The 26,510-nt window shown below is 42.8% G+C and overlaps 1 protein-coding gene across 1 annotated transcript; it reads right to left on the bottom strand.

Annotated features, from left to right (window-relative positions):
• Nucleotides 1-1,414: 1,414 nt before the first annotated feature.
• Nucleotides 1,415-24,411, bottom strand: LOC110518069 (interferon-induced very large GTPase 1-like). Its single transcript, XM_036934038.1, has 7 exons — nucleotides 24,068-24,411; nucleotides 9,271-9,565; nucleotides 9,063-9,111; nucleotides 8,569-8,835; nucleotides 8,170-8,439; nucleotides 7,059-7,328; nucleotides 1,415-6,978 (listed from the first exon to the last, which is right to left on the bottom strand). Exons 1-7 carry the CDS (start codon nucleotides 24,199-24,201, stop codon nucleotides 2,360-2,362), a joined length of 5,904 nt encoding a protein of 1,967 aa, XP_036789933.1. The 5' UTR covers nucleotides 24,202-24,411; the 3' UTR covers nucleotides 1,415-2,359.
• Between the last annotated feature and the right edge of the window lie 2,099 nt (nucleotides 24,412-26,510).

Below are 26,510 nucleotides of genomic sequence, written 5' to 3'. Positions count from 1 at the left end.
CACGCCGTAGTTTAAAAACTCTATGAACAGAGCTAAAACAATGACTTCATATCTGAATTCTGCCATCTTTATGCACGTTCACCATTGGCCTAAAGCTTTGCTTGCAGAGCCTATTGCTTCTTCAACAGGTTCCATTTGGAGCCTCCATTTGCTTTACTAGTGTCTCCAGCCCTCTTCTCTGGTCCCTGCTGAATGAAGCTCATTTACCCTTTAGACTATGGAATCTAGATCACAGTGTCTAAGAATGAGTCAGCACAGCATCAGCCTTTATATACAGACATTATTATTGCTGACATGAAAAGTACAGTACCTGATAACATGTTCAGTGTATGTCATCATAGCTGACCATATAATCATGAAGCCATCTGAACACATGATAACTTTACCATGTCTTCTATGATTCCGATTAGGTAAAGCAATGATATGTCAAAAGCATTTTAACATAATAAGAAATATTATTTCTAAATATAAGGCTTTTGACCAATTGTTTATTTATGAGGGAATAAAGTAAAATTAACTTAATGTCAAAACAGTTTTTATTCATAAAGTCCTTCAATGATGTGTTATACATATATGTTCATATGATGATAGTAGATAAGTAGAAAAATCATAGAATTGTGTTACAAGCATTTTTCGTCAATAAAATAATGCTGAGATTTGTAAATTAAAATATAGGTGTATACATTCTTACATTTGACAGCGTTAACATGAAAGACTATACTCCAGTCCAGGTGATATAGTGTGATCATATCTTCTAACATTAACATGAAAGACTATACTCCAGTCCAGGTGATATAGTGTGATCATATCTTCTAACATTAACATGAAAGACTATACTCCAGTCCAGGTGATATAGTGTGATCATATCTTCTAACATTAACATGAAAGACTATACTCCAGTCCAGGTGATATAGTGTGATCATATCTTCTAACATTAACATGAAAGACTATACTCCAGTCCAGGTGATATAGTGTGATCATATCTTCTAACATTAACATGAAAGACTATACTCCAGTCCAGGTGATATAGTGTGATCATATCTTCTAACGTTAACATGAAAGACTATACTCCAGTCCAGGTGATATAGTGATCTACAGCAGTTATGACAACTTCACCTTCCTTTCTTTGTCAGCCTGCTGGTAGCTGTCAGTCAGTGATGTCACTATCCTTACAGCCATCACGGATTGTCACAGGTGGCTGTGACTGATTTTCACAGTTCTTTTCTTTAAAGCTACAGTTTGATATTTGGGAAGCTGTTAATGGTCATTTCAGATTTGTATATTTACCCAGTGATTGAATATACATGCCTCATGACCAGAACTGTCTGTCTTAATCACAACCCAAAATGTAATGTTTTATTAGTCATTTCCATAGCCCCATCCTTCAGCTGAATACCAACATGTCATGTTTTACTAGTCATTTCCATAGCCCCATCCATCAGCTGAATACCAACATGTAATGTTATTTTAGTCATTTCCATAGCCCCATCCATCAGCTGAATACCAACATGTAATGTTTACTAGTCATTTCCATAGCCCCATCCATCAGCTGAATACCAACATGTAATGTTTACTAGTCATTGCCATAGCCCCATCCATCAGCTGAATACCAACATGTCATGTTTTATTAGTCATTTCCATAGCCCCATCCATCAGCTGAATACCAACATGTCATGTTTTATTAGTCATTTCCATAGCCCCATCCATCAGCTGAATACCAACATGTAATGTTTACTAGTCATTTCCATAGCCCCATCCATCAGCTGAATACCAACATGTAATGTTATATTAGTCATTTCCATAGCCCCATCCATCAGCTGAATACCAACATGTAATGTTTACTAGTCATTTCCATAGCCCCATCCATCAGCTGAATACCAACATGTCATGTTTTATTAGTCATTTCCATAGCCCCATCCATCAGCTGAATACCAACATGTAATGTTTACTAGTCATTTCCATAGCCCCATCCATCAGCTGAATACCAACATGTAATGTTTACTAGTCATTTCCATAGCCCCATCCATCAGCTGAATACCAACATGTAATGTTTACTAGTCATTTCCATAGCCCCATCCATCAGCTGAATACCAACATGTAATGTTTACTAGTCATTTCCATAGCCCCATCCATCAGCTGAATGTCAAAACTAGTGTCGGGGGCCCCTTTTTGTTGTTTTTCAAATCACTAATTGTTTTGGAAGTGCTATTTATTTCAAAAGTTGTGATTGATTGAATGGCTCTTGGCTTTGTGTTGCCATGTTCATGCTCGGTGAGTTATTTCTGGTTGCCATGTCTGATATCTTTGATTGGCCAATTTTATGTTTAGGTCAAGAAGAGTCATGCTATCATTTTCCACTTTATTTCATGTTGAATATGTTTTTCAAGCTCTTCATTGCATCATCATGTGTTAATACCTTCCAGTCCTCTGGGATGTCTGCAGGAAGTGCATTTGTGTCTTTAGCAATTGTCTCATTGAATGTGGCCATCACATACTTCCAGTAGTCTGAAGCCTTGATGCTGGAATCTCCAGTTATGATCCAGTCAGGGTAATATGTCTGGTAGTCCTTGTAGGGGTGAGGTTTGTCTCCTGTCAGGGAGGTCCGGAATGTGTTATCACTAATCACATCAGAGGAACATATATTAGTCCATAACACCTTTGTCTTTAAATTCCTCCAACCCCTGACACCTTGTGGACGGTGAATGGAGGTGAAGTGTTTGGCATGATCCTTCCCTCCTGCTTCACAGGGTGCACCGCAGAAGGGACATACTTCCCCACAGCCAAACTGGCTGGTGAACATATTGTCCTGAGGCTTGAATGGCAGAGATCTGAGCCTCTCTTTGATGTCAGTCCTCTGTTCATACTCTGATGTCACGGTCTGCTTCATTTCCCCTACAAACTCTGTGAGGTAGTCAGCAAACTGATCTGTGTTTGCAGAGTTCAGAATCATAACGGAATCCAGAGCATCCTTTGGAAAGACAAGCTTCTCTCCAAGAGCACTGCAGATGTTTTGAATGAAAGTCTTGATGCATTCTATAGTGCTATGTGTTTTTCTGATAGAAATGGCATCAGTGATTATCTTGACTATCTCTGAAAGATGTTTCTTCTCTGATTTCTCCAGTCTGCTGTCCTTTGAGAGTTGTTGGACAATCTGGTCAAACAGCCAGTCCTTCACAAACTTTTCATAATTCCTTATGTACTTTCTATATTTCTCATATTCTCCATCAGTCAGGAGCTGTTTCAGAACAGAGAACTGGAAGGACGTCCGTGTGCTGTAATCCTCTGACCCTTTACCAGTCTTCATTTCATCAACTACATCAGGACCAATCATTTTGCTCACATAGTCCTGTACAGCTGGCTGTAAGAGCTTTGAGAACTCCTCAGCTTTCTTTAGGCACTGGTCTCGGTTATGAAATAAGTCTTTGAAATCAGTAAGGTACTTGTTCTTAGACTGTTCCAGACACATTCGGGGGTCGTTGGATACAATGAAATCATCATGCATCTTCTGGAACTCTCTGACTGCTATGCCACAGATGTGTAGCTTCAGATGGATCTCACACTCTTCATTAACTTTACGTTTCTTGTTTTGTTTAATTGTTTCATCAATCCTGTTCAGCAGCTCTTTGATGTAAGTATCATGGTAATCTGTTTTACTTTCCACCTTCTGGGTTATAAACTCCTGACACTGTGTTATGATGTCATCACAGAAGACTTGTAGTTTTTTCCTGTGATGGTAATGATCCATGTGCTTTGCAAAGCCTTCAGCATTCCGCCACCAATGAACTGATTTCACAACAAAGTCTGTCTTCCCACAATCCACCAAATTGTTTCTTACCAACATACTATTTACATGACTCCCCCTTAGTGAAAGATTTCCACTTAACATGAGGAAGGCATCCTGAGCCACATCTCTCCTTGGCAGTCCACTAAAATTGATCTCAGACAGAGTTTCCTCCCACATACTTTCAAACTCTTCTTGGAGTTCCTGATCTGATAAATCAGTTTTTTTCTGTCTACAGGTTTGCAGCAAAGCCAGCACCTTTCTCTCCATTGTACTTGTCTGAGAACTCTTGATGTTGTTCAGTTCTGTCATTCCTTCTTTGATCTCAACACCTCCATGCAGGTTGTTCCTCACTGTGTTTTCTGTCTCTCGTCTCAGTGTTTTGGCACTGGACACAAAGTCCTCCCTGTATTTCTCCACCAGATTGACATTGCCATCTTCAATTTCAAAGTATTTTACTAGATTGTCTTGGATTTCCTTTTCTCCCAATGACAGTTTCTCAGATGCTTCTATCATCAAGTATTTTAGCACATCTCTTATGGACCTCTGGGGATTTAGATCTGTTATGCCAAAGTTTGACATTTTGGTTTCAGAACTTACAATCCAGGAATACATCTCCTTCTGGAAGTTCCATTCCCAACCATTGTATTCAGAGCATAATCTGGAGTATGCATCTGCAACCAAGCTGTTTCTGAAACTGAAGATGAATTTCTCAAATTTCACGGACTCCCACAAGCTTTGTGTCCACTTCAGGAAATGTGTAATGTCATCATTACTCTGGCATTTTATTAAGTCTTGCATCAAGCTCTTTTTGAAATCATACACAGCCTCACTGTAGCCAGCATTGACTGGAGCCATAGGGGGAGTCCCATGCCAGAGTCCTGGGATGTAGCAGCTGCTTGTGTCTGGATCATACTCCATCACATCAGTGAACTTAGTGATATTCTCCTTCTTCTCCATTCTGGCTGCTGCCTGGGTCATTTCATTCAACTGTTCCAACAACTTCTTCCTGTCCCTCATGTTGTTGTCATGAGCAGAGATGTCTGACACATTCTGGTGCACAAAATGACATATCGGCTTCTTCCCCACTTCCTTCATCCTGATAAAAGCATGAACAACAATCTGTAGAATGTCTTTCATCTCTGTGGAATTCTCCATGGCCATGTTAATTATTGTGACATCACTGAGTCCAATCACCAGTGTTGCCAGTTCATTGTCATGTTCATAGCTGTCATCTAGTTGAGCCAACTCTGGTGATTTCAACCCCTCTGTGTCAATGATCATGATGAAGTCACATTTCAGCTCCTCCTTGAGTTCTTTGTTGACTTTAATCAGCAGCATGAAGGCCCCTCTGGTGCATCTTCCACTGCTGACAGCAAACTGGACCCCAAACATGGTGTTGAGGAGAGTGGACTTCCCTGTGCTTTGGACCCCTAAAACTGTCACAACCCGGATCTTGCTGTTAGAGTCCACAAGAGTATGAAGCTCAGTCAGAACAGCTGATATCCATTTCAGAGGGATATTTGATGCATCTCCATCCACAAGCTCAATGGGGAAACCATCCAACAGCATCTGAGCACACAATCCAGGGAGATGCTCCATCTGTTTCCATTCTGGATTGTCTTTAGGGAGATAGCAGGAAGCTTCATACAGCTGGCCCAACTCACGCAGGAAGTGTTCAAGTCCCAGGGAACAGTCACACATTTGCCTATCCAAATCGGCAATGTCTTTTTTCTCTGGATGATTTTGGCAAAGCTCTTTGTACTGCTTCCGCAAACCAGACAAGTTCTGCCGAGACAGATTGTCCAAATTAATCTGCATCCATTTGAGGAAATAGGATCGCTCCACTTTTGAGCTTGACATGCCAGTTATGTTTTTTATTGCTTTTGTCATCTCAAATCTTTGTTGCTCCTCTCTCAGTTCTATTTCCCTTTTCTTCAGAGAGCTCTTGTAGTGTTCAATTTCCTGACCCCCTGCTTTTCTCAGTCTACATCTCTCTTTCTCCAACTGGGAAAGCTCTTTCCAGACTTGCCCTTGTAAGGGTAGCTGTTCATCTTTGAATTTAATTGTGTCTTTGATGTTCCTGGTGATTTCATTTGCTGTCTTCCTGGCACTCTGACACTCATCACTGTCTTCATCAACCAGAATCCCCATCTGACGAGCCACGTCAGCCATGTTTTCAATTGGCAGTTTGTTTGGACTTGTTGTTTCGGTGATGTCACCGACAGATGACTGCAAGGTTTTTACAAATTCTGCATCATTTTCATTTTCCTTAACAATCACATTTGTTGGCTTGATACTGAATTCTGTGGTGAGTTTTCTCAATGTGTTTTCTGTGATTTTATTTTTCTGAGAGTCAACAACCAGAAATAACTCTGCTTTTCCAGTTCTGCGTTCCAAAATCTCAGAATATGCATCTAATTCATTACAAAAAATGTAAACTGCAGCTGATGTTTGACACAGAAAGGAGAACTGTGTTTCAAAGGACCTGATGTCTCCTCTGAGATTGGCCACCGCCACAGGCTTAGTGAACATGTCTATGTTTCTGTTCCCACATGGAAGGTACCAGCTGATTTCAACCAGACCATCTGAAATTTGCAAAGGGACATCTCCACATTCCACATCATGATGAACAAATGTGTCATTGTACTGTTGAGGGTTACTAAGCAACTTGTTCAAAATCTGAGACTTGGACAAGCTGCTCTCTCCTAACCTAACAAAGGACACCATAGGAATACCAGAGACAACAATTCTCTCCTCTATGATGGACTTTGAGTCAGCTTGTGAAGACGGCCTGAACTTCCTCACTATGTTCCTCAGGGCCCACAGCATCAAAGTGATTTGTTCTGTGTCACAGTTGGGCAGCAGAAGAGGAACAGCAAACTGACACATGGACATTTTCTGGACCATCTCCTGCTGCAGGAAACCATCTGAGCACAGAAACAGGGCTGTGATCAGGTCTAGGGGGTTTACCTTCATATGATCCTTCTCATCAGTGGGGGTGTACTTTACATCCCTTGCTGAGACGTTCATCCTCATCAGTTCTTTCAGAAAACACCACGGTAGAGATTGAGGAGTTACCGTATGGTTCTTTCCTAACGTTAGGCCATCGATTGAAAGCACGGCATTCAACGACAGTTTCTCCTCAAAATGCTGTGTCAGTCCCAACTTCTGCATAAAACGGTTCAAAGTGAGCTCTGCAATAACAAAGGAAGATGTTTGAGTTTACTAAAATATTCAAGTTTATTTCATCTTGAAGCTGCAGTTGATTACTTACTTGTATGTAGGGTAGTACAGACTGGGTCACTCTCCATATTTCTCTTGTCAATGGTGCAGACAGTGATGTTGTACTCTGTCCCTGGCGTCAGACCAGTAACATTTCCAAAGATCTTGTTGGTAGTGAAGGACTCACTTGGACTGGCATTGTCACACCATGTCACCCTGAAGTGGTGCAGGATGTCCTCCATGCCATCAGGGTGATCCCAGATCAGTTTAGCAGAGGTCGCACTATAGGACCATATAACAAGATTTCCTGGAGGCGAAGGGTCTGTGTAACAGAAATAACACAAAACAGAGTTGTATTGGATTATTAAAAACATGGTGATTTGTAACATACAGTGGTGTTTGAAATGATTGACCCTCTTGATAAAGATGAGCAATAATGACTGTATAAAATACATCCAATACTGGCCTATATTGCAAACAAATGTGGATATTATTTTATACTAATACAACTGCTCATAGAAATATACATATTATTTTCTCAAAAAAGTTAGGGGTCCAACTTATTGACACCCCTAAAGATTCTTATAAAGTGGTCAAAGGTTTAGCATTTGGTCCCATATTCCTAGCACCCAATGACTACATCAAGCTTTTGACTACAAACTTGCTGGATTGTTTGGTTGTTTCAGAATATTTTGTGCCTAATATAAATGAATGGTAAATAATGTACTGTGTCATTTTGGAGTAACTTTTATTATAAATAAGAATATAATAACATATCTACATTAATGTGGATGCTACCATGATTACTAATAGTCCTGAATGAATCATGAATAATGATGAGTGAGAAAGTTACAGAGGGTCAAACATCATACCCCCAAGATATGCTAATCTCTCAACATGACCTATAACAGGGGAGATTAGCTTGCCTTGGGGGTATTTAAAAACAAGTACCCTTGTACTGGGTCACTACACCACTCATCTCTTTAGCCTTTTACAACACTAGGCTCTAACAATTAGAATTCTAAACTTCTTAGACTACCAAAATAATACTTTTTGGACAGCTAAAACAAGAACACAATTCCTCTTCAGAAAAATGGTTCAGTCTAGTTCAGATTTGTCCAATTCCACCCCCCAGAAGTGAAGTGAGTCGGTATGAGGCTTACTTGTGCAGATGGTTGTAGAGAGAGGTTTGCTCTGCTCCCCATTGTTCAACACAGTTGAGACACTGATGTTGTACTGAGTACCAGGTTGCAGGCCAGAGAGAGTTCTGTAGGAGTCCTCAGTATTGGCAGAGCGGGTCTCTGTTCCCAGGCTGCAGTAGGATATGAGAAAGCATTGTGGGACTTTCTCCAATTCTTCAGCCTTGGACCAACTGACAGTGAAGGAGGTCGCTCCAGACTGTTTTATGTGTAAGTCCATGGGTGCTGGGACCACTAGAAAGAAATATAATTTGTTTGACAAAATATAAGATGTCTTGTTTGTTAATGTCTTGTTTGGACATCACATGAAAACAACAACATCCCTAGAAGCACATAACCAAAGACCAACTCAAGTTACTGTACCAGTGAATACAGATGCTGAGATCCGTCTGCTTTGTCTGCCATCTTCTCCCTCTGAAGCCACACTGAACTGGTACTTTTTACCAGGCTGGAGTCCATCTATTTCAACATTAAACCCATCTTCCACCCTCAGGCTCCTCTCTTCTCCATCACATCCCCAGGTCACTCTGAAAGTCTGTGGTCCTGTCAGTCCCTCAGGAGAACCCCAGCTCAGAGACACAGAGCCTGATGTCACGGACGAGAACTGGATCTCACCAGGAAGGGGGAGCACTTAAAGAAATAATGGAAGAGAAAAATTATTACTTTAATTGCATCGAAACAAAAAAGAAAAATACATATTAATCAAACAATCATTATGGAATAAGAATTATTAATCTAAACAAATTCATCTTCCTCTTTTAATGGTCTTAAAATTGTATGTATGTTGTTGAACACCATGTAAAGGTCTGAAAATACAATGTTTGGGAAATGTATTTCTTGATTGTACAAACACCTACCGTCAATTGAGGCCAGCTTTAGTCTTCGACATTGATCTCTATCAAAAGTCTTGAAAACAGAGTAAGAATCCATTATTTTGATGAAAAACACTTGTTGTTTTACAGAACATACGATGAAAAAGCTTGTATGTCTGAACATTATTATTATCAAATTCAATATCTTCTTTAAAGAACATCATCAGGTACAAGAAAAGAGAACAGAACCTACCTGTTTTCCAGCTTGTTTTATCTCTTCAATGATTGTGTCATGACCTTTGTGCTTTGTCACTGAACACTCCAAGCAGATCAGCTTCTGGTCTGTCCTGCAGAACACCTCCAGAGCTCTGTGGTGTTCCTGACAGAGTCTCTCCTCCAGGTCTCCAGTCACCTCCACCAGGGTGTGTCTCTGTAGTTTAGGTAGTGTGTAGTGCTTCCTAACGTGGGTCTCACAGTAGGACTGGTTGCAGGTCAGACAGGACTTCACAGCTTGGACCTCACATACATCACAGACCACCTCTCCTGGCCTGAAGTGTAAGACAATTACACACATTAAAATGTAAACACTAAAACATAACAAAATACATTAATTTATTAGATTGGCCAAGCAACTTTAAATTTCACAAGAAAAATGTACTTTATATACATGTCAATCATGTACACTATATATACAAAAGTGTGTAGACACCCCTTCAAATGATATTTCAGTCACACCCGTTGCTGACAGGTGTATAAACCTGAGCACACAGCCATGCAATCGCCATAGACAAACATTGGGAAAGGATGGCCTTACTGCAGAGCTAAGTGACTTTCAACGTGGCACCATCATAGGATGTCACCTTTCCAACAAGTCAGTTTGTCTGTGGTAGGTCTGTGGAGGCTCGGCCTCTTAGTTCCAGTGTTAGGGATGGGGCCCCGTTTTCTCAATTTCCGCCTAAATGACATACCCAAAGCAAACTGCCTGTAGCTCAGGCCCTGAAGCCATGATATGCATATTCTTGGTACCATTTGGAAGGAAACACTTTGACGTTTGTAGAAATGTTAAACTATTGTAGGATAATATAACACAATAGATATGGTAGAAGAAAATCCAAAGAAAAACAAAAAGCGAGAGAGACCATCTTTGAAATGCAAGAGAAAGGTCAAACAGCAAGATACGATCTGAATTGCATCCAGGAGGCTGTCCACGGGGTGGCAGCAGTGTATGTGCAAAGTTTCAGACTTGTAACTTCAAGAACAAGCAAGAAATATGACATTTTGTATAAAGACAGTCTTCAAAAATCGGTGTCCTTGCGCGCCATGATGCAGTTGCAATCGGTGTCCTATTGAACATACTTCTTTCCGAAAGATATATTCAAGTTTGATAATTTTTTAGGGTGTCTGAGGAACAAATACAAACACATTTTGACTTGTTGAAACAAAGTTTAGGGGTAGATTTTCAGATTCCTTTCTTTGTAAGTTGAACAAGTGGATTTCCCAAATCGATGGAGCCAACCATAGCGACTTTTTGGGATATGAAAAATGATTTTATCTAACAAAAGCGAGACAACATGTCTCTGGGTCCCTTTCGAAACAAATCAGAGCAAGATTTCAGAATTTAAGTAAATATGTGGAGGTGAAAAATAATAATATATATTTTGTTGTTGCATGCTCTCCTCAAACAATAGCATGACATGTTTTCGCTGTAATAGCTACTGTAAATCAGACAGTGCAGTTAGATTAACAATCATTTCAGCTTTCAGCCGATATAAGACACTTATGTACCTAAATGTTTAACCACAAAAAAAAATACTTGAATTACGTGTCATGCTGCTTGGGTAGAAATTGTACAGTTAGCGGTACACCCATCCCCAACAGGTTTCACTACAGCATACAGTGGAATTCTAGACAATTCTGGGGAAATCCCAACCTGTTTCAGCATGACAACGCCCCCGTGCACATAGCGAGGTTCATACAGAAATGGTTTGTCGAAGTCAGTGTGGAAGAACTTGACCCCATCAAACACCTTTGGGATGAACTATTAAAAAATTAAATATCACATTACTCAGTACTTTGTTTAAGCACCTTTGGTAGCGGTTACAGCATTGATTATTCTTGGGTATGACGCTACAAGCTTAGCACACCTGTATTTGGGGAGTTTCTCCCATTCTTCTCTGTAGATCCTCTCAAGCTCTGTCAGGTGTAATGGGGAGTGTTGCTGTACAGCTATTTTCAGGTCTCTCCAGAGATGTTCGATCGGGCTCAAGTCCGGGCTCTGGCTGGGACACTCAAGGATATTCAGAGACTTATCACAAAGCCACTCCTGCGTTGTCTTGGCTGTGTGCTTCGGGTTATTGTTCTGTTGGAAGGTGAACCTTCGCCCCAGTCTGAGGTCCTGAGCACTCTGGAGCAGGTTTTCATGTAGATGATCTCTCTGTACTTTGCTCCGTTCATCTTTGCCTCGATCCTGACTAGTCTCCCAGTCCCTGCCGCTGAAAAACATCCCCACAGCATGATGCTGCCACCACTATGCTTCACCGTAGGGATGGTGCCAGGTTTCCTCCAGACGTGACCCTTGGCATTCAGGCCAAATAGTTCAATCTTGGTTTAATCAGACCAGATAATCTTGTTTCTCACGGTCTTGAGAGTCTTTAGGTGCCTTTAGGCAAACTCCAAGAGGGCTTCTGTCTGGCCACTCTTCCATAAATGCCTGATTGGTTGAGTGCTGCAGAGATGGCTGTCCTTCTGTAAGTTTCTCCCGTCTCCACAGAGGAACTCTGGAGCTGACCATCGGGTTCTTGGTTACCTCCCTGACCAAGGCCCTTCTCCCCTGATTGCTTAGTTTGGCCAGGCGGCCAGCTCTCGGAAGAGTCTTGGTGGTTCCAAGCTTCTTCAATTTAAGAATGATGGAGGCCACTGTGTTCTTGAGGACCTTGAATGCTGCAGAAATGTTTTGGTAGCCTTCCACAGATCTGTGCCTTGACACAATCTTGTCTCAAAGCTCTACGGACAATTCCTTCGACCTCGTGGCTTGGTTTTGGCTCTGACATGAACTGTCAACGATGGGACCTTACATAGACAGGTGTGTGCCTTTCCAATTCATGTCCAATCAATTGAATTTACCACAGGTGAACTCCAATCAAGTTGTAGAAACATCTCAAGGATGATCAATGGAAACAGGATACACCTGAGCTCAATTTCGAGTCTCATAGCAAAGGGTCTGGATACTTAAATAAATAAGGTATTCCTGTATTTATTTATTTTTTAATTTACATTTGCTAAAATTTTTACTTTGCCATTATGGGGTATTGTGTATAGATTGATGAGGAAATTGTTTTATTTAATACATTTTAGAATCTGGCTGTATTGTAACAAAATGTGGAAAAAGTCTGTTTTGAATACTTTACGAATGCACTGTATCACACTGACAAGGCATATGAACTAACGGGTTATAGAGCAAACAACGCAATTATTACAACACATAGATTGTAATTGTAATATGGCTTTTTTTTCATGGCTGGTCTTCCCCAGTGATTTTATCCACGCACCGCTACTGCTCGAGCAGTTCAAGAATTGCCTTCATGAAAGGCGTGCCACTGCTACTGTTGAGGGAGGTTAAGAAACAAGCAGAAAGCTCATTTTCTTGTTTGCTAATTTAATAAAAGGCACTTACATAAAACAAATTATCTTATGTGGAGTGGTAAACAAATATGGATACTTAAAGCTACAATGTTTACCTTTTTGGGCAACCCAACCAAAATTCACCAAGAAATGTGAGGTACAGATATTTTATTCCCATTGAAAGCAAGTCTAAGAAGCGGTATATCTATTATATTTCTATGCTTTGCGTTCTGAAGTTTCATTTTTGTATCCTTTACTTTCGGTTTTGTACACCAGCTTCAAACAGCTGGATATCCCATAGTTATCGTTATGGAAAAGTTATTTCACAGTGGTACAATGATTTGTCATGTACTGTCATGTTGTCTTGTCTCTGTCCTTTCCCTTCACCCTGTCTCCCTCTGCTGGTCGTTGTTATGTTACCTTTTCTCCCCCTCTTTTCCCCAGCTGTGCCCTGTCTCCTCCTAACTACCTCGTCACCCAGTTCCCCACCTGTTCCCTTTTTCCCTCTGATTAGGTCCCTATATCTGTCTCTGTTTCTGCTCCTGTCCTTGTCGGATTCTTGTTTGTTTGTTTGTGTGTCTCATGCCTGAACCAGACTATCATCGTGTGTGCTGCAACCTTGTCCTGTCCTGTCGGAATCTACCTGTCCATCTGAGCCCACGTATGTTCGTCATTAAAGTACTCTGTTTGTTAATTCGCTTTTGGGTCCTCATTCACGCACCATAACAGAAGAATCCGACCAAGAATGGACCCAGCGACTTCGGATCCTCTCCACTCAGCCGTCGAGATCCAGGGAGCGATGCTAGGCAGACACAAGCAGGAATTGTCTGCTGCTCGACATGCCGTTGAGACCCTGGCCACCCAAGTCTCCAACCTCACAGAACAGGTTCACCATCTCCGCCTCGATCCACCGGCCACTTCCAGGGCTTTCGAATCTCCGGAGCCCAGAATCAATAACCCGCCGTGTTACTCTGGGGAGCCCACTGAATGCCGCTCGTTCCTCACCCAGTGTGATATTGTGTTTTCTCTCCAGCCCAACACTTACTCCAGGAGCACTGCTCGTGTCGCCTACGTCATATCTCTCCTTATTGGACGGGCTCGTGAGTGGGGCACGGCAATCTGGGAGGCAAGGGCTGAGTGTATTAACCAGTATCAAGACTTTAAGGAGGAGATGATACGGGTTTTTGATCGATCTGTTTTTGGGGAGGAGGCTTCCAGGGCCCTGTCTTCCCTATGTCAAGGCAATCGATCCATAACAGACTACTCTATTGAGTTTCGCACTCTTGCTGTCTCCAGTGGCTGGAACGAGCCGGCCTTGCTCGCTCGTCTTCTGGAGGGTTTCCGCGCAGAGGTAAAGGATGAGATTCTCTCCCGGGAGGTTCCTTCCAGCGTGGATTCCTTGATTGAACTCGCTATTCGCATTGAGCGACGGGTTGATCTTCGTCACCGAGCTCGTGGAAAGGAGCTCGCGCTCTCCGTCGCCTCCCTCTCCGCATCACTACCATCTTCCTCTGCCGGCTCGGGTGCTGAGCCCATGCGGCTGGGAGGTATCCGCATCTCGACTAAGGAGAGGGAACGGAGAATCACCAACCGCCTCTGTCTCTATTGCGGTTCCGCTGGTCATTTTGCCACTTCATGTCCAGTAAAAGGCCAGAGCTCGTCAGTAAGCGGAGGGCTACTGGTGAGCGCTACTACTCCTGTCTCTCCTTCAAGATCCTGCACTACCTTGTCGGTCCATCTACGCTGGACCGGTTCGTCAGCTTCCTGCAGTGCCTTAATAGACTCTGGGGCGGAGGGCTGTTTTATGGACGAGACCTGGGCTCGGGAACATGACATTCCTCTCAGACAGTTAAAGGAGCCCACGGCCTTGTTCGCCCTGGATGGTAGTCCTCTCCCCAGGATTCAGCGTGAGACGCTACCTTTAACCCTCACTGTTTCTGGTAATCATAGTGAAACCATTTCTTTTTTAATTTTTCGTTCACCTTTTACACCTGTTGTTTTGGGCCATCCCTGGCTAGTTTGTCATAATCCTTCCATTAATTGGTCTAGTAATTCTATCCTCTCCTGGAACGTCTCTTGTCATGTGAAATGTTTAATGTCTGCTATCCCTCCTGTTTCCTCTGTCTCTTCTTCACAGGAGGAGCCTGGTGATTTGACAGGGGTGCCGGAGGAATATCACGATCTGCGCACGGTGTTCAGTCGGTCCAGGGCCACCTCTCTTCCTCCACACCGGTCGTATGATTGTAGTATTGATCTCCTTCCGGGAACCACTCCCCCCCGGGGTAGACTATACTCTCTGTCGGCTCCCGAACGTAAGGCTCTCGAAGATTATTTGTCTGTAGCTCTTGCCGCCAGTACCATAGTCCCCTCCTCCTCTCCCGCCGGAGCGGGGTTTTTTTTTGTTAAGAAGAAGGACGGGTCCCTGCGCCCCTGCATAGATTATCGAGGGCTGAATGACATAACAGTGAAGAATCGTTATCCGCTTCCTCTTATGTCTTCAGCCTTCGAGATCCTGCAGGGAGCCAGGTTTTTCACTAAGTTGGACCTTCGTAACGCTTACCATCTCGTGCGCATCAGGGAGGGGGACGAGTGGAAGACGGCGTTTAACACTCCGTTAGGGCACTTTGAATACCGGGTTCTTCCTTTCGGCCTCGCTAACGCTCCAGCTGTCTTTCAGGCATTAGTCAATGATGTCCTGAGAGACATGCTGAACATCTTTGTTTTCGTTTACCTTGACGATATCCTGATTTTTTCACCGTCACTCCAGGTTCATGTTCAGCACGTTCGACGTGTCCTCCAGCGCCTTTTAGAGAATTGTCTTTTCGTGAAGGCTGAGAAGTGCACTTTTCATGCCTCCTCCGTCACATTTCTCGGTTCTGTTATTTCCGCTGAAGGCATTAAGATGGATCCCGCTAAGGTCCAAGCTGTCATTGATTGGCCCGTCCCTAAGTCACGCGTCGAGCTGCAGCGCTTTCTCGGCTTCGCGAACTTCTATCGTCGTTTCATCCGTAATTTCGGTCAGGTGGCAGCTCCTCTCACAGCCCTTACTTCTGTCAAGACGTGCTTTAAGTGGTCCGTTTCCGCCCAGGGAGCTTTTGATCTCCTCAAGAATCGTTTTACATCCGCTCCTATCCTTGTTACACCTGACGTCTCTAGACAGTTCGTTGTCGAGGTTGACGCGTCAGAGGTGGGAGTGGGAGCCATCCTTTCTCAGCGCTCCCTCTCTGACGACAAGGTCCACCCATGCGCGTATTTTTCTCATCGCCTGTCGCCGTCGGAACGTAACTATGATGTGGGTAACCGCGAACTGCTCGCCATCCGGTTAGCCCTAGGCGAATGGCGACAGTGGTTGGAGGGGGCGACCGTTCCTTTTGTCGTTTGGACTGACCATAGGAACCTTGAGTACATCCGTTCTGCCAAACGACTTAATGCGCGTCAGGCGCGTTGGGCGCTGTTTTTCGCTCGTTTCGAGTTCGTGATTTCTTATCGTCCGGGCTCTAAGAACACCAAGCCTGATGCTTTGTCTCGTCTCTTCAGTTCTTCAGTAGCCTCCACTGATCCCGAGGGGATTCTCCCTGAGGGGCGTGTTGTCGGGTTGACTGTCTGGGGAATTGAGAGGCAGGTAAAGCAAGCACTCACTCAAACTCCGTCGCCGCGCGCTTGTCCTAGGAACCTTCTTTTCGTTCCCGTTCCTACTCGTCTGGCCGTTCTTCAGTGGGCTCACTCTGCCAAGTTAGCCGGCCACCCTGGCGTTCGGGGTACGCTTGCTTCCATTCGCCAGCGTTTCTGGTGGCCCACCCGGGAGCATGACACGCGTCGTTTCGTGGCTGCTTGTTCGGTCTGCGCGCAGACTAAGTCCGGTAACTCTCCTCCTGCCGGCCGTCTCAGGCCGCTTCCTATTCCCTCTCGACCGTGGTCTCACATCGCCTTAGATTTTGTCACCGGACTGCCTTCGTCAGCGGGGAAGACTGTTATTCTTACGGTTGTCGATAGGTTCTCTAAGGCGGCTCATTTCATTCCCCTTGCTAAGCTTCCTTCTGCTAAAGAGACGGCACAAATCATCATCGAGAATGTTTTCAGAATTCATGGCCTTCCGTCAGACGTCGTTTCGGACAGAGGTCCGCAATTCACGTCTCAATTTTGGAGGGAGTTTTGCCGTTTGATTGGGGCTTCCGTCAGTCTCTCTTCCGGCTTTCACCCCCAATCTAACGGTCAAGCAGAACGGGCCAATCAGACTATTGGTCGCATCTTACGCAGTCTTTCTTTTCGCAACCCTGCGTCTTGGTCAGAACAGCTCCCCTGGGCAGAATACGCCCACAACTCGCTTCCTTCGTCTGCGACCGGGCTATCTCCTTTTCAGAGTAGCCTCGGGTACCAGCCTCCGTTGTTCTCATCTCAGTTCGCCGAGTCCAGCGTCCCCTCCGCTCAGGCTTTTGTCCAACGTTGCGAGCGCACCTGGAAGAGGGTCAGGTCTGCACTTTGCCGTTATAGGGCGCAGACTGTGAGAGCTGCTAATAAGCGTAGAACGAAGAGCCCTAGATATTGTCGCGGTCAGAGAGTTTGGCTCTCCACTCAGAACCTTCCCCTTAAGACGGCTTCTCGCAAGTTGACCCCGCGGTTCATTGGTCCATTCCGTATCTCTCAGGTCATTAATCCTGTCGCAGTGCGACTTCTTCTTCCGCGATATCTTCGTCGCGTCCACCCGGTCTTCCATGTCTCCTGTGTTAAGCCCGCTCTTCGCGCCCCCGCTCGTCTTCCCCCCCCCCCCCCCCATCCTTGTCGAGGGCGCACCTATCTACAGGGTCCGTAAAATCTTGGACATGCGTCCTCGGGGCCGTGGTCATCAGTACCTAGTTGACTGGGAGGGGTACGGTCCTGAGGAGAGGAGTTGGGTTCCCTCTCGGGACGTGCTGGACCGTGCGCTGATTGATGATTTCCTCCGTTGCCGCCAGGTTTCCTCCTCGAGTGCGCCAGGAGGCGCTCGGTGAGTGGGGGGGTACTGTCATGTACTGTCATGTTGTCTTGTCTCTGTCCTTTCCCTTCACCCTGTCTCCCTCTGCTGGTCGTTGTTATGTTACCTTTTCTCCCCCTCTTTTCCCCAGCTGTGCCCTGTCTCCTCCTAACTACCTCGTCACCCAGTTCCCCACCTGTTCCCTTTTTCCCTCTGATTAGGTCCCTATATCTGTCTCTGTTTCTGCTCCTGTCCTTGTCGGATTCTTGTTTGTTTGTTTGTGTGTCTCATGCCTGAACCAGACTATCATCGTGTGTGCTGCAACCTTGTCCTGTCCTGTCGGAATCTACCTGTCCATCTGAGCCCACGTATGTTCGTCATTAAAGTACTCTGTTTGTTAATTCGCTTTTGGGTCCTCATTCACGCACCATAACATGATTCTCCACACTATGACTGCTTGTTTTGTCACAAACTGAAATTAGGCAAACTATTAGAGTTTTAGCAACCATGAAATGGCAGAGCGTTTTCTGCATAGTGCATCTTTAATGTGGTGATGCCATTTGGCACCCCTGGTTCTTTAATAAGAGACACCTGCTGATCAATTGACAGTTTTCTCAACCAATGAGAAGTTACAAAAGGTTTAGAGAAAATAGGTGTATCTAGTGGATAACAAAGAAGGAGAAAATGAGAAGACATGCATGTAAGACTATTTAACGAGAGCTGCAGAGTCAAGAAGTGTATTTTGAGCTGAGAAAGTAACCGCATTATAAAGGTAAATTAAAGGTGTACTGACAGCATTTTAGCATGAAATTAATTTAACATGAAATCTCATTCAAATCTGTTTTCTGAGCGTTTTGCTCTCTGAGCGTTCAGAGCACATACTGAACTATTGACACTGGACACTCTGGCCGTGGAGTAGGGTTGATCCGAGCGTTCTGACCTCACAACAGCAGTCAAGCACCCAAACTAACTGACTTCCAACCAGACACAAATAGAGAACACCTCACTCTGATCATTTTATTCGCTCTAGCAAAGCTGGTTAGGCTGTTTTAATGTTATCTAGAGCATTTGTAACTGTGCTGCTGGCAACTATTTAACTGTTTTTTTGCAAACTGTTTACTGACACCGGGCATATTCAACGAGTATTGCGCATTTGTAAATCAGTTATGTAGTCTGCCTCAATTTAAGCAGCACACAATGTACCAGACCAGCTGTGATTTACATCCTGACTGCAATCAATATTTTTGGGACTACCAAAAAATGTATTTGTGAATTATATTAATCACGCATTGAACTGCATCCATCTATTCTGCCAACAATGCCTTACTGTACATCATGGATTTTTTTGTAAAAAAATATTTTTTAAACCTCTTATAAAGTTGGTTTTGTAACATATACACTGGGAATTTTATATTTTTGACTGATATGATTGTTTCATATCTGCAAAGTAGTTTAAACCGCTGTCAGTTCCACTTTAAATAAGATGTTTATGGGTGTTTTACTGCAGATTAGGCTGTTCAAATGTGCCTAGCAAAAGTGGTAGTGTAGTCAGCTAGCCATATTCAGGCTGATCCTGTGCTGCAGTATGCAGAGGGAAGTGAGACAGATGAGCTGCATGTACCTGAATGAGAGACTTCACCTGTCAAGAGGAGAGAAGGGCTACGGTAAAACTAGTTTGCTTATAGCCTTATACAGCTCGTTGAGTGCGGTCTTAGTGCCAGCATCAGTTTGTAAAGATTTTTTGAAATCTGACACAGAGGTTGCATTAAGGAGAAGTGTATCTATAATTCCATGCATAACACTTGTATCTTTTATCAATGTTTATTATGAGTATTTCTGTAAATTGATGTGGCTCTCTGCAAAATCACCGGATCTTTTGGAAGCAAAACATTACTGAAAAATAACGCGCCAATGTAAAGTGAGATTTTTGGACATAAATATGAACTTTATTGAACAAAACATACATGTATTGTGTAACATAAAGTCCTATGAGTGTCATCTGATGAAGATCATCAAAGGTTAGTGATTAATTTTAGCTCTATTTCTGCTTTTTGTGACTTAGCTCTCTTTAGCTGGAAAAATGCCTGTGTTTTTCTGTGACTAGGCTCTGACCTAACATAATAGCATGGTATGCTTTCGTCGTAAAGCCTTTTTGAAATCGGACACTGTGGTGGGATTAACAACAAATGTATCTTTAAAATTGTGTATAATACTTGTATGTTTGAGGAATTTTAATTATGAGATTTCTGTTGTTGACAAATCGATCCCGTTAACGGGATTTCAGCCCGTCTCATCCCTAAGAAGTTAATAAACAACTTGGAAAATTCCAGAAAATGATGTCATGGCTTTAGAAGGTTCTGATAGTCTAATTGACATAATTTCAGTCAATTGGAGATGTACATGTGGATGTATTTCAAGGCCTACTGTCAAAATCTGTGCCTCTGCTTGACATCATGGGAAAATCAAAAGAAATCAGCCAAGACCTCAGGAAACAAATTGTAGACCTCCACAAGTCTGGTTCATCCTTGGGAGCAATATCCAAATGCCTGAAGGTACCATGTTCATCTGTACAAACAATGGTACGCAAGTATAAACACCATGGGACCACACAGACATCATACCCGGTCAGGAAGGAGGCGCGTTCTGTCTCCTAGAGATGAACGTACTTTGGTGCAAAAATTGCAAATCAATCCCAGATAAACAGCAAAGGACCTTGTAAAGATGCTGGAGGAAACAGGTACAAAAGTATCTATATCCACAGTAAAACGAGTCCTATATCGACATAACCTGAAAGGCCGCTCAGCAAGGAAGAAGCCACTGCTCCAAAACCGCCATAAAAAAGCCAGACTATGGTTTGCAACTGCACATGGGGACAAATATCGTACTTTTTGGAGAAATGTCCTCTGGTCTGATGAAACAAAAATAGAACTGTTTGGCCATAATGACCATCATTAAGTTTGGAGGAAAAAGGGAAGGCTTGCAAGCCAAAGAAGACCATCCCAACCGTGAAGCACGGAGGTGGCAGCATCATGTTATGCGGGTGCTTTGCTGCAGGAGGGACTGGTGAACTTCACAAAATAGATGGCATGATGAGGCAGGGAAATTATGTGGATATATTGAAGCAACATCTCAAGACATCAGTCAGGAAGTTAAAGCTTGGTCGCAAATGGGTCTTCCAAATGGACAATGACCCACAAGCATACTTCCAAAGTTGTGGCAAAATAGCTTAAGGACAACAAAGTCAAGGTATTGGAGTGGCCATCACAAAGCCCTGACCTCAATCCCATAGAAAATTTGTGGGCAGAACTGAAAAAGCGTGTGCGAGCAAGGAGGCAAGGAGTTTACATACATTCAATTAGTACTTGGTAGCATTGCCTTTAAATTGTATAACTTGGGTCAAACGTTTCGGGTAGCCTTCCACAAGCTTCCCAATATAAGTTAGTTGAATTTTGGCCCATTCCTCCTGACAGAGATGGTGTAACGGAGTCAAACCTGATTTTTACTCCTGAACTTATTTAGGCTTGCCATAACAAAGGGGTTGAATACTTATTGACTCGAGACATTTCACCTTTCCATTTTGAATCAATTTGTACAAATTCTGAAAAACATAATTCCACTTTGACATTATCTTAATTTAACCCATTTTAAACTCAGGCTGTAACACAACAAAATGTGGAAAAGGTCAAGAGGGGTGAACACTTCTGAAGCCACTGTATACAGCAACTCCTCCCTTATAAGCATTCCGGTCTCGTCTATAGATCTTATATCCTTGTATTGCTACTGCTGTATCAAAGGAATTATCTAAGTGAGTCTCAAATTGCTAATATATGAATGTTATCTGATGTTAGCAAGTTATTGACATCATGAACTTTACTTCTAAGGCTACATATATTAATATGGGCTATTTTCAGCCCTTTCCTGGGTGGCTTATCAGAGATAGACATAATATGGAAAAGAACAAACTAAACAAGAGAAACAAATATTCAGCAGTCCATTAATCAGTTGGTGTGTGTGCGCACGCTGCAGGCTTGAAGCTACGAACCAATAGGCTTGGCTCTCTCATCCCTTCCAGGCTTTTGGGAGGGAGGGTGGACAATGAGCCTTTCATAGCTGATGTAAGCAATGTCCCCACGCGCTCTTGCAGCTTTCATGGCTGGGATAACTTCTTTCCTCTTTTGGCCCACAGCTTCAGGATAGTCCTCGTTGAGGAAGACGTATGTTCCTCTCAAGGTCTTGGCTCTTTCCAGAACAGCTACGTTTTCATTGAAACTCAGAAATTTGACCACTATCGGGCTTGTCACCTGGGACGGTGGTGGGTTTTCCACTCCTGTTGGCACGCTCCACTTCAATCTTCCTGTGGTTCATCTTCAGTTTCTCTGAGATTCTTTCTCTCACTTTGTCCTAAGACTCCAGGTCTCATGGAGATTCTGCAATTTCATCCACAACAAACGATGTTGCGCCTTGATTGTCCCTCGATTATCTGATTTCTCCATCATTGTTATCATGGATTAACATAAAGAACTGATGTCCTCTCTCAATGACTTACATATTGCTGTCATCTTGCAGTTTTCCTGATTAAACTCATTGAGCTGACCCTGAGAGAACTGCAAATTGTGGTTCAGGTCCTGGACCTCTCTGGTCCTGGACCTCTTTGTAGCAACTGATAATGTAATAACAGTGAATAATGTAACACCTGAAAATAACGTAATAACTTTTGCATTTATAATGTAATAAATGCTGATAATGTAATATTCTGACCGCATAACTTAATATCGTTTTTGTGCTTAATGTAATAATTATTATAATTATATTACATTTCCATTGATTACATTATAAAGTGGTAACTTTTTTCATCAATAGTGTTGTAACTTAAACCAATAATGTAATAACCTAAAAACACAATTTCTTTAATATCATGCATACTAAGTGTCACACACTTGAGAAACACTTTGCATTTGTATCCATTGCCACAACAGACTTGCACCATTACAGATTGTAGATGGAACCAGACTCATGTCCAGATCTCTCTCTCTCTTTTACACATACAGACAGACTCACTGGGTGTGTATTGGGGGGGGTTGACACAACAACAAGAAAACAGCTTCAAGTGTTTTGTCCAAATACTGGTGGAGTCAACTAATAAAAAATGACCTTGTAGCAACTGACAGTGGTGGAAAAAGTACATGTAATTGCTCAAATATAAATATACTCAAATAAGTATCAAAAGTATAAATACTTTCAAATTCCTTGTATTAAGGGAACCAAATTTTCACGATTTATGTTTTTTTAAATTACGGATAGCCAGCGGCACATTTTTTTCATGAATAGTGTAGTAACTTTAACCAATAATGTAATAACAATCTAAAACAACATTTTATTTGATTTGAATGCTTAGCAAGTGTCATGCTTCCGTAATAACTGACTGTGCACCAAACCATTTTCCTGAATCCTAGCTCTAAACCTGACTCTAATAGTAATATCAACCCCCCCCAATACACACCCAGTGAGTCTGATATTAAGTTATTCCAAAAACGCTTAGGGAACGTGTAGGCCTCTTTCTTAAAGGGATAGTACAATATTTGGGCATTTTGACGGAAGTTACTAACTAGTATTAGCGCAATTGTAAGTTGTCTGCACACTTCCAGTCATTGCGCTAATGCTAGTTAGCAATGGCTCACAAAACAACCTTCAACTTCCTTCCAACTGCACGCAGAGACACAGCAATGCTATCCTGGAGTTCATATTGAAGTGTAAATGGATCCTTAGTTGAATGAAATACCCTGAAAATAAGATGGAGTGGCAGGGTTGCTAAAAACATTGTATATCTTCCCAATAGCATAAAAAACTAACCTTCTGCGCATGTGCAGGATTCTCTGCTTTTTTTGCTCCCAACGCTGCCAATTCCCTCTCCTGTGTGTGTGTGTGTGTGTGTCCTTGTGTTACATTGGGAGAGTTAGTTAAGTGTTCAAGTGTAATTTATTGACCATTTTGGGATACAATGTTAATGCCATATTTCCTGTGAAATATCACCACAACCTAGCAACCACTGTTGCTTGTACTTTAGCTCTTGCCTTGATTAAGTGGCTACAATAGCTAGCTAGCACTTTCCTCGCCATGATGTTAATAACAGAACTATTCAACGGTGGATAAACCCCCACAAAGGACACTGTGAGCCGACTAGCCATGCATGCTCTCCCCACTGAATAGACTGTATCCCGGTGACATCCAGATGGTTACCAATACCAATATTACAATATTTCTCATGAAGAGATCCTACTTGGAATAAATAAATAAAAGAAGAGGAAAACAGTTAGCCAAGACACTACTGACAGTGACACTGTCTCTGATCCCGTCTCAGCTCGCATGTCTCACAGCCTCTGTAGCACATGCACAGAACGTGATTTGTTTTTTGGGCTCTGGGTAAGAAAAGTCTGATTTGGTCATGCAGCCTCTGCTTAAATAAAATGTATGATCTTACTTCTCTTTTGGAGCCGAGTTCTCCTCCTCGTCTTCCTCATCCGTATCCATTGACTGGTGACTGTTTGCTGATGCATAACTCGGAGTCGGAGACTCTGCTCTCTCCAGAAGGACTCTGAAAGTACAATAATTCATAACTTCGAGGAGTAGAAGCGTTAAAAGTCCACTAATTAGTATTGCTATCAACTTCAACAAAATCCCATAAAGTGGGTGAATATTTTACCTGCCGATTCAAAAGGTTATTATTAGGCCTTAGGGATCAAAATTGTTTAAGTTAAGGATTAAGGTTAGGTTTAGATTTAAGGTCAGGGTTGGGGCCGTGAGATCGGGGGTCAAATGCTGTTCATCGACTACAGCTCGGCATTCAACACCATAGTACCCTCCAAGCTCGTCATCAAGCTCGAGACCCTGGGTCTCGACCCCGCCCTGTGCAACTGGGTACTGGACTTCCTGACGGGCCGCCCCCAGGTGGTGAGGGTAGGCAACAACATCTCCTCCCCGCTGATCCTCAACACTGGGGCCCCACAAGGGTGCGTTCTGAGCCCTCTCCTGTACTCCCTGTTCACCCACGACTGCGTGGCCACGCACGCCTCCAACTCAATCATCAAGTTTGCAGACGACACAACAGTGGTAGGCTTGATTACCAACAACGACGAGACGGCCTACAGGGAGGAGGTGAGGGCCCTCGGAGTGTGGTGTCAGGAAAATAACCTCACACTCAACGTCAACAAAACTAAGGAGATGATTGTGGACTTCAGGAAACAGCAGAGGGAACACCCCCCTATCCACATTGATGGAACAGTAGTGGAGAGGGTAGCAAGTTTTAAGTTCCTCGGCATACACATCACAGACAAACTGAATTGGTCCACTCACACAGACAGCATCGTGAAGAAGGCGCAGCAGCGCCTCTTCAACCTCAGGAGGCTGAAGAAATTCGGCCTGTCACCAAAAGCACTCACAAACTTCTACAGATGCACAATCGAGAGCATCCTGGCGGGCTGTATCACCGCCTGGTATGGCAACTGCACCGCCCTCAACCGTAAGGCTCTCCAGAGGGTAGTGAGGTCTGCACAACGCATCACCGGGGGCAAACTACCTGCCCTCCAAGACACCTACACCACCCGATGTCACAGGAAGGCCATAAAGATCATCAAGGACATCAACCACCCGAGCCACTGCCTGTTCACCCCGCTATCATCCAGAAGGCGAGGTCAGTACAGGTGCATCAAAGCTGGGACCGAGAGACTGAAAAACAGCTTCTATCTCAAGGCCATCAGACTGTTAAACAGCCACCACTAACACTGAGTGGCTGCTGCCAACACACTGACACTGACTCAACTCCAGCCACTTTAATAATGGGAATTGATGGGAAATGATGTAAATATATCACTAGCCACTTTAAACAATACTACCTTATATAAATGTTACTTACCCTACATTATTCATCTCATATGCATACGTATATACTGTACTCTATATCATCGACGGTATCCTTATGTAATACATGTATCACTAGCCACTTTATACTATGCCACTTTGTTTACATACTCATCTCATTTGTACATACTGTACTCGATACCATCTACTGTATCTTGCCTATGCTGCTCTGTACCATCACTCATTCATATATCCTTATGTACATATTCTTTATCCCCTTACACTGTGTACAAGACAGTAGTTTTTGAATTGTTAGTTAGATTACTTGTTATTACTGCATTGTCGGAACTAGAAGCACAAGCATTTCGCTACACTCGCATTAACATCTGCTAACCATGTGTATGTGACAAATAAAATTTGATTTGATTTGAAATCTTTTTGAGAAAAGTCTTCTTTGAAAAGAATAGTAAAACAACACTATGAGAGGTGGATATAACAAAACAAAATAAAAAATGAATTGATGTCAAAATGAATAAAGTCAATCTCTTACCCCTTGAATTTCTAAAAACCTGTTTTCGCTTTGTCATTATGGGGTATTGTGTGTAGATTGATTAAATAAATGTTTTTCCTCATCAATTACATTTTAGGTCTGGATACTGTCCGAAAGTATTCAGACCCCTTGAATCTTTCCACATTTTGTTACATTACAGCCTTATTCTAAAATGTATTAAATTGTATTTTTCCTCATCAATCTACACACAATACTCCATAATGAAAAACTGGTTATTAGAAATGTTTGCTAATTTATTAAAAATAAAAAACTGAAGTATCACATTTACAAATTTTCGGGTACTACATGTATCCAATTGTGTTATTTCATAGATTTGATGTCATCATTATTATTCTACAATGTAGAAAATAGTCAAAATAAAGAAAAACCCTGGAATATATACAGTGGGGCAAAAAAGTATTTAGTCAAGACACCAATTGTGCAAGTTCTCCCACTTAAAAAGATGAGAGGCCTGTAATTTTCATCATAGGTACACTTCAACTATGACAGACAAAAT

Source organism: Oncorhynchus mykiss, chromosome 10 (genome assembly GCF_013265735.2).
Source record: "Oncorhynchus mykiss isolate Arlee chromosome 10, USDA_OmykA_1.1, whole genome shotgun sequence".
In the NCBI taxonomy this organism is placed as follows: Eukaryota; Metazoa; Chordata; class Actinopteri; order Salmoniformes; family Salmonidae; genus Oncorhynchus; species Oncorhynchus mykiss.
Note: the sequence above shows the minus strand (reverse complement) of the source record. Positions and strands in the feature narration are given on the sequence as shown.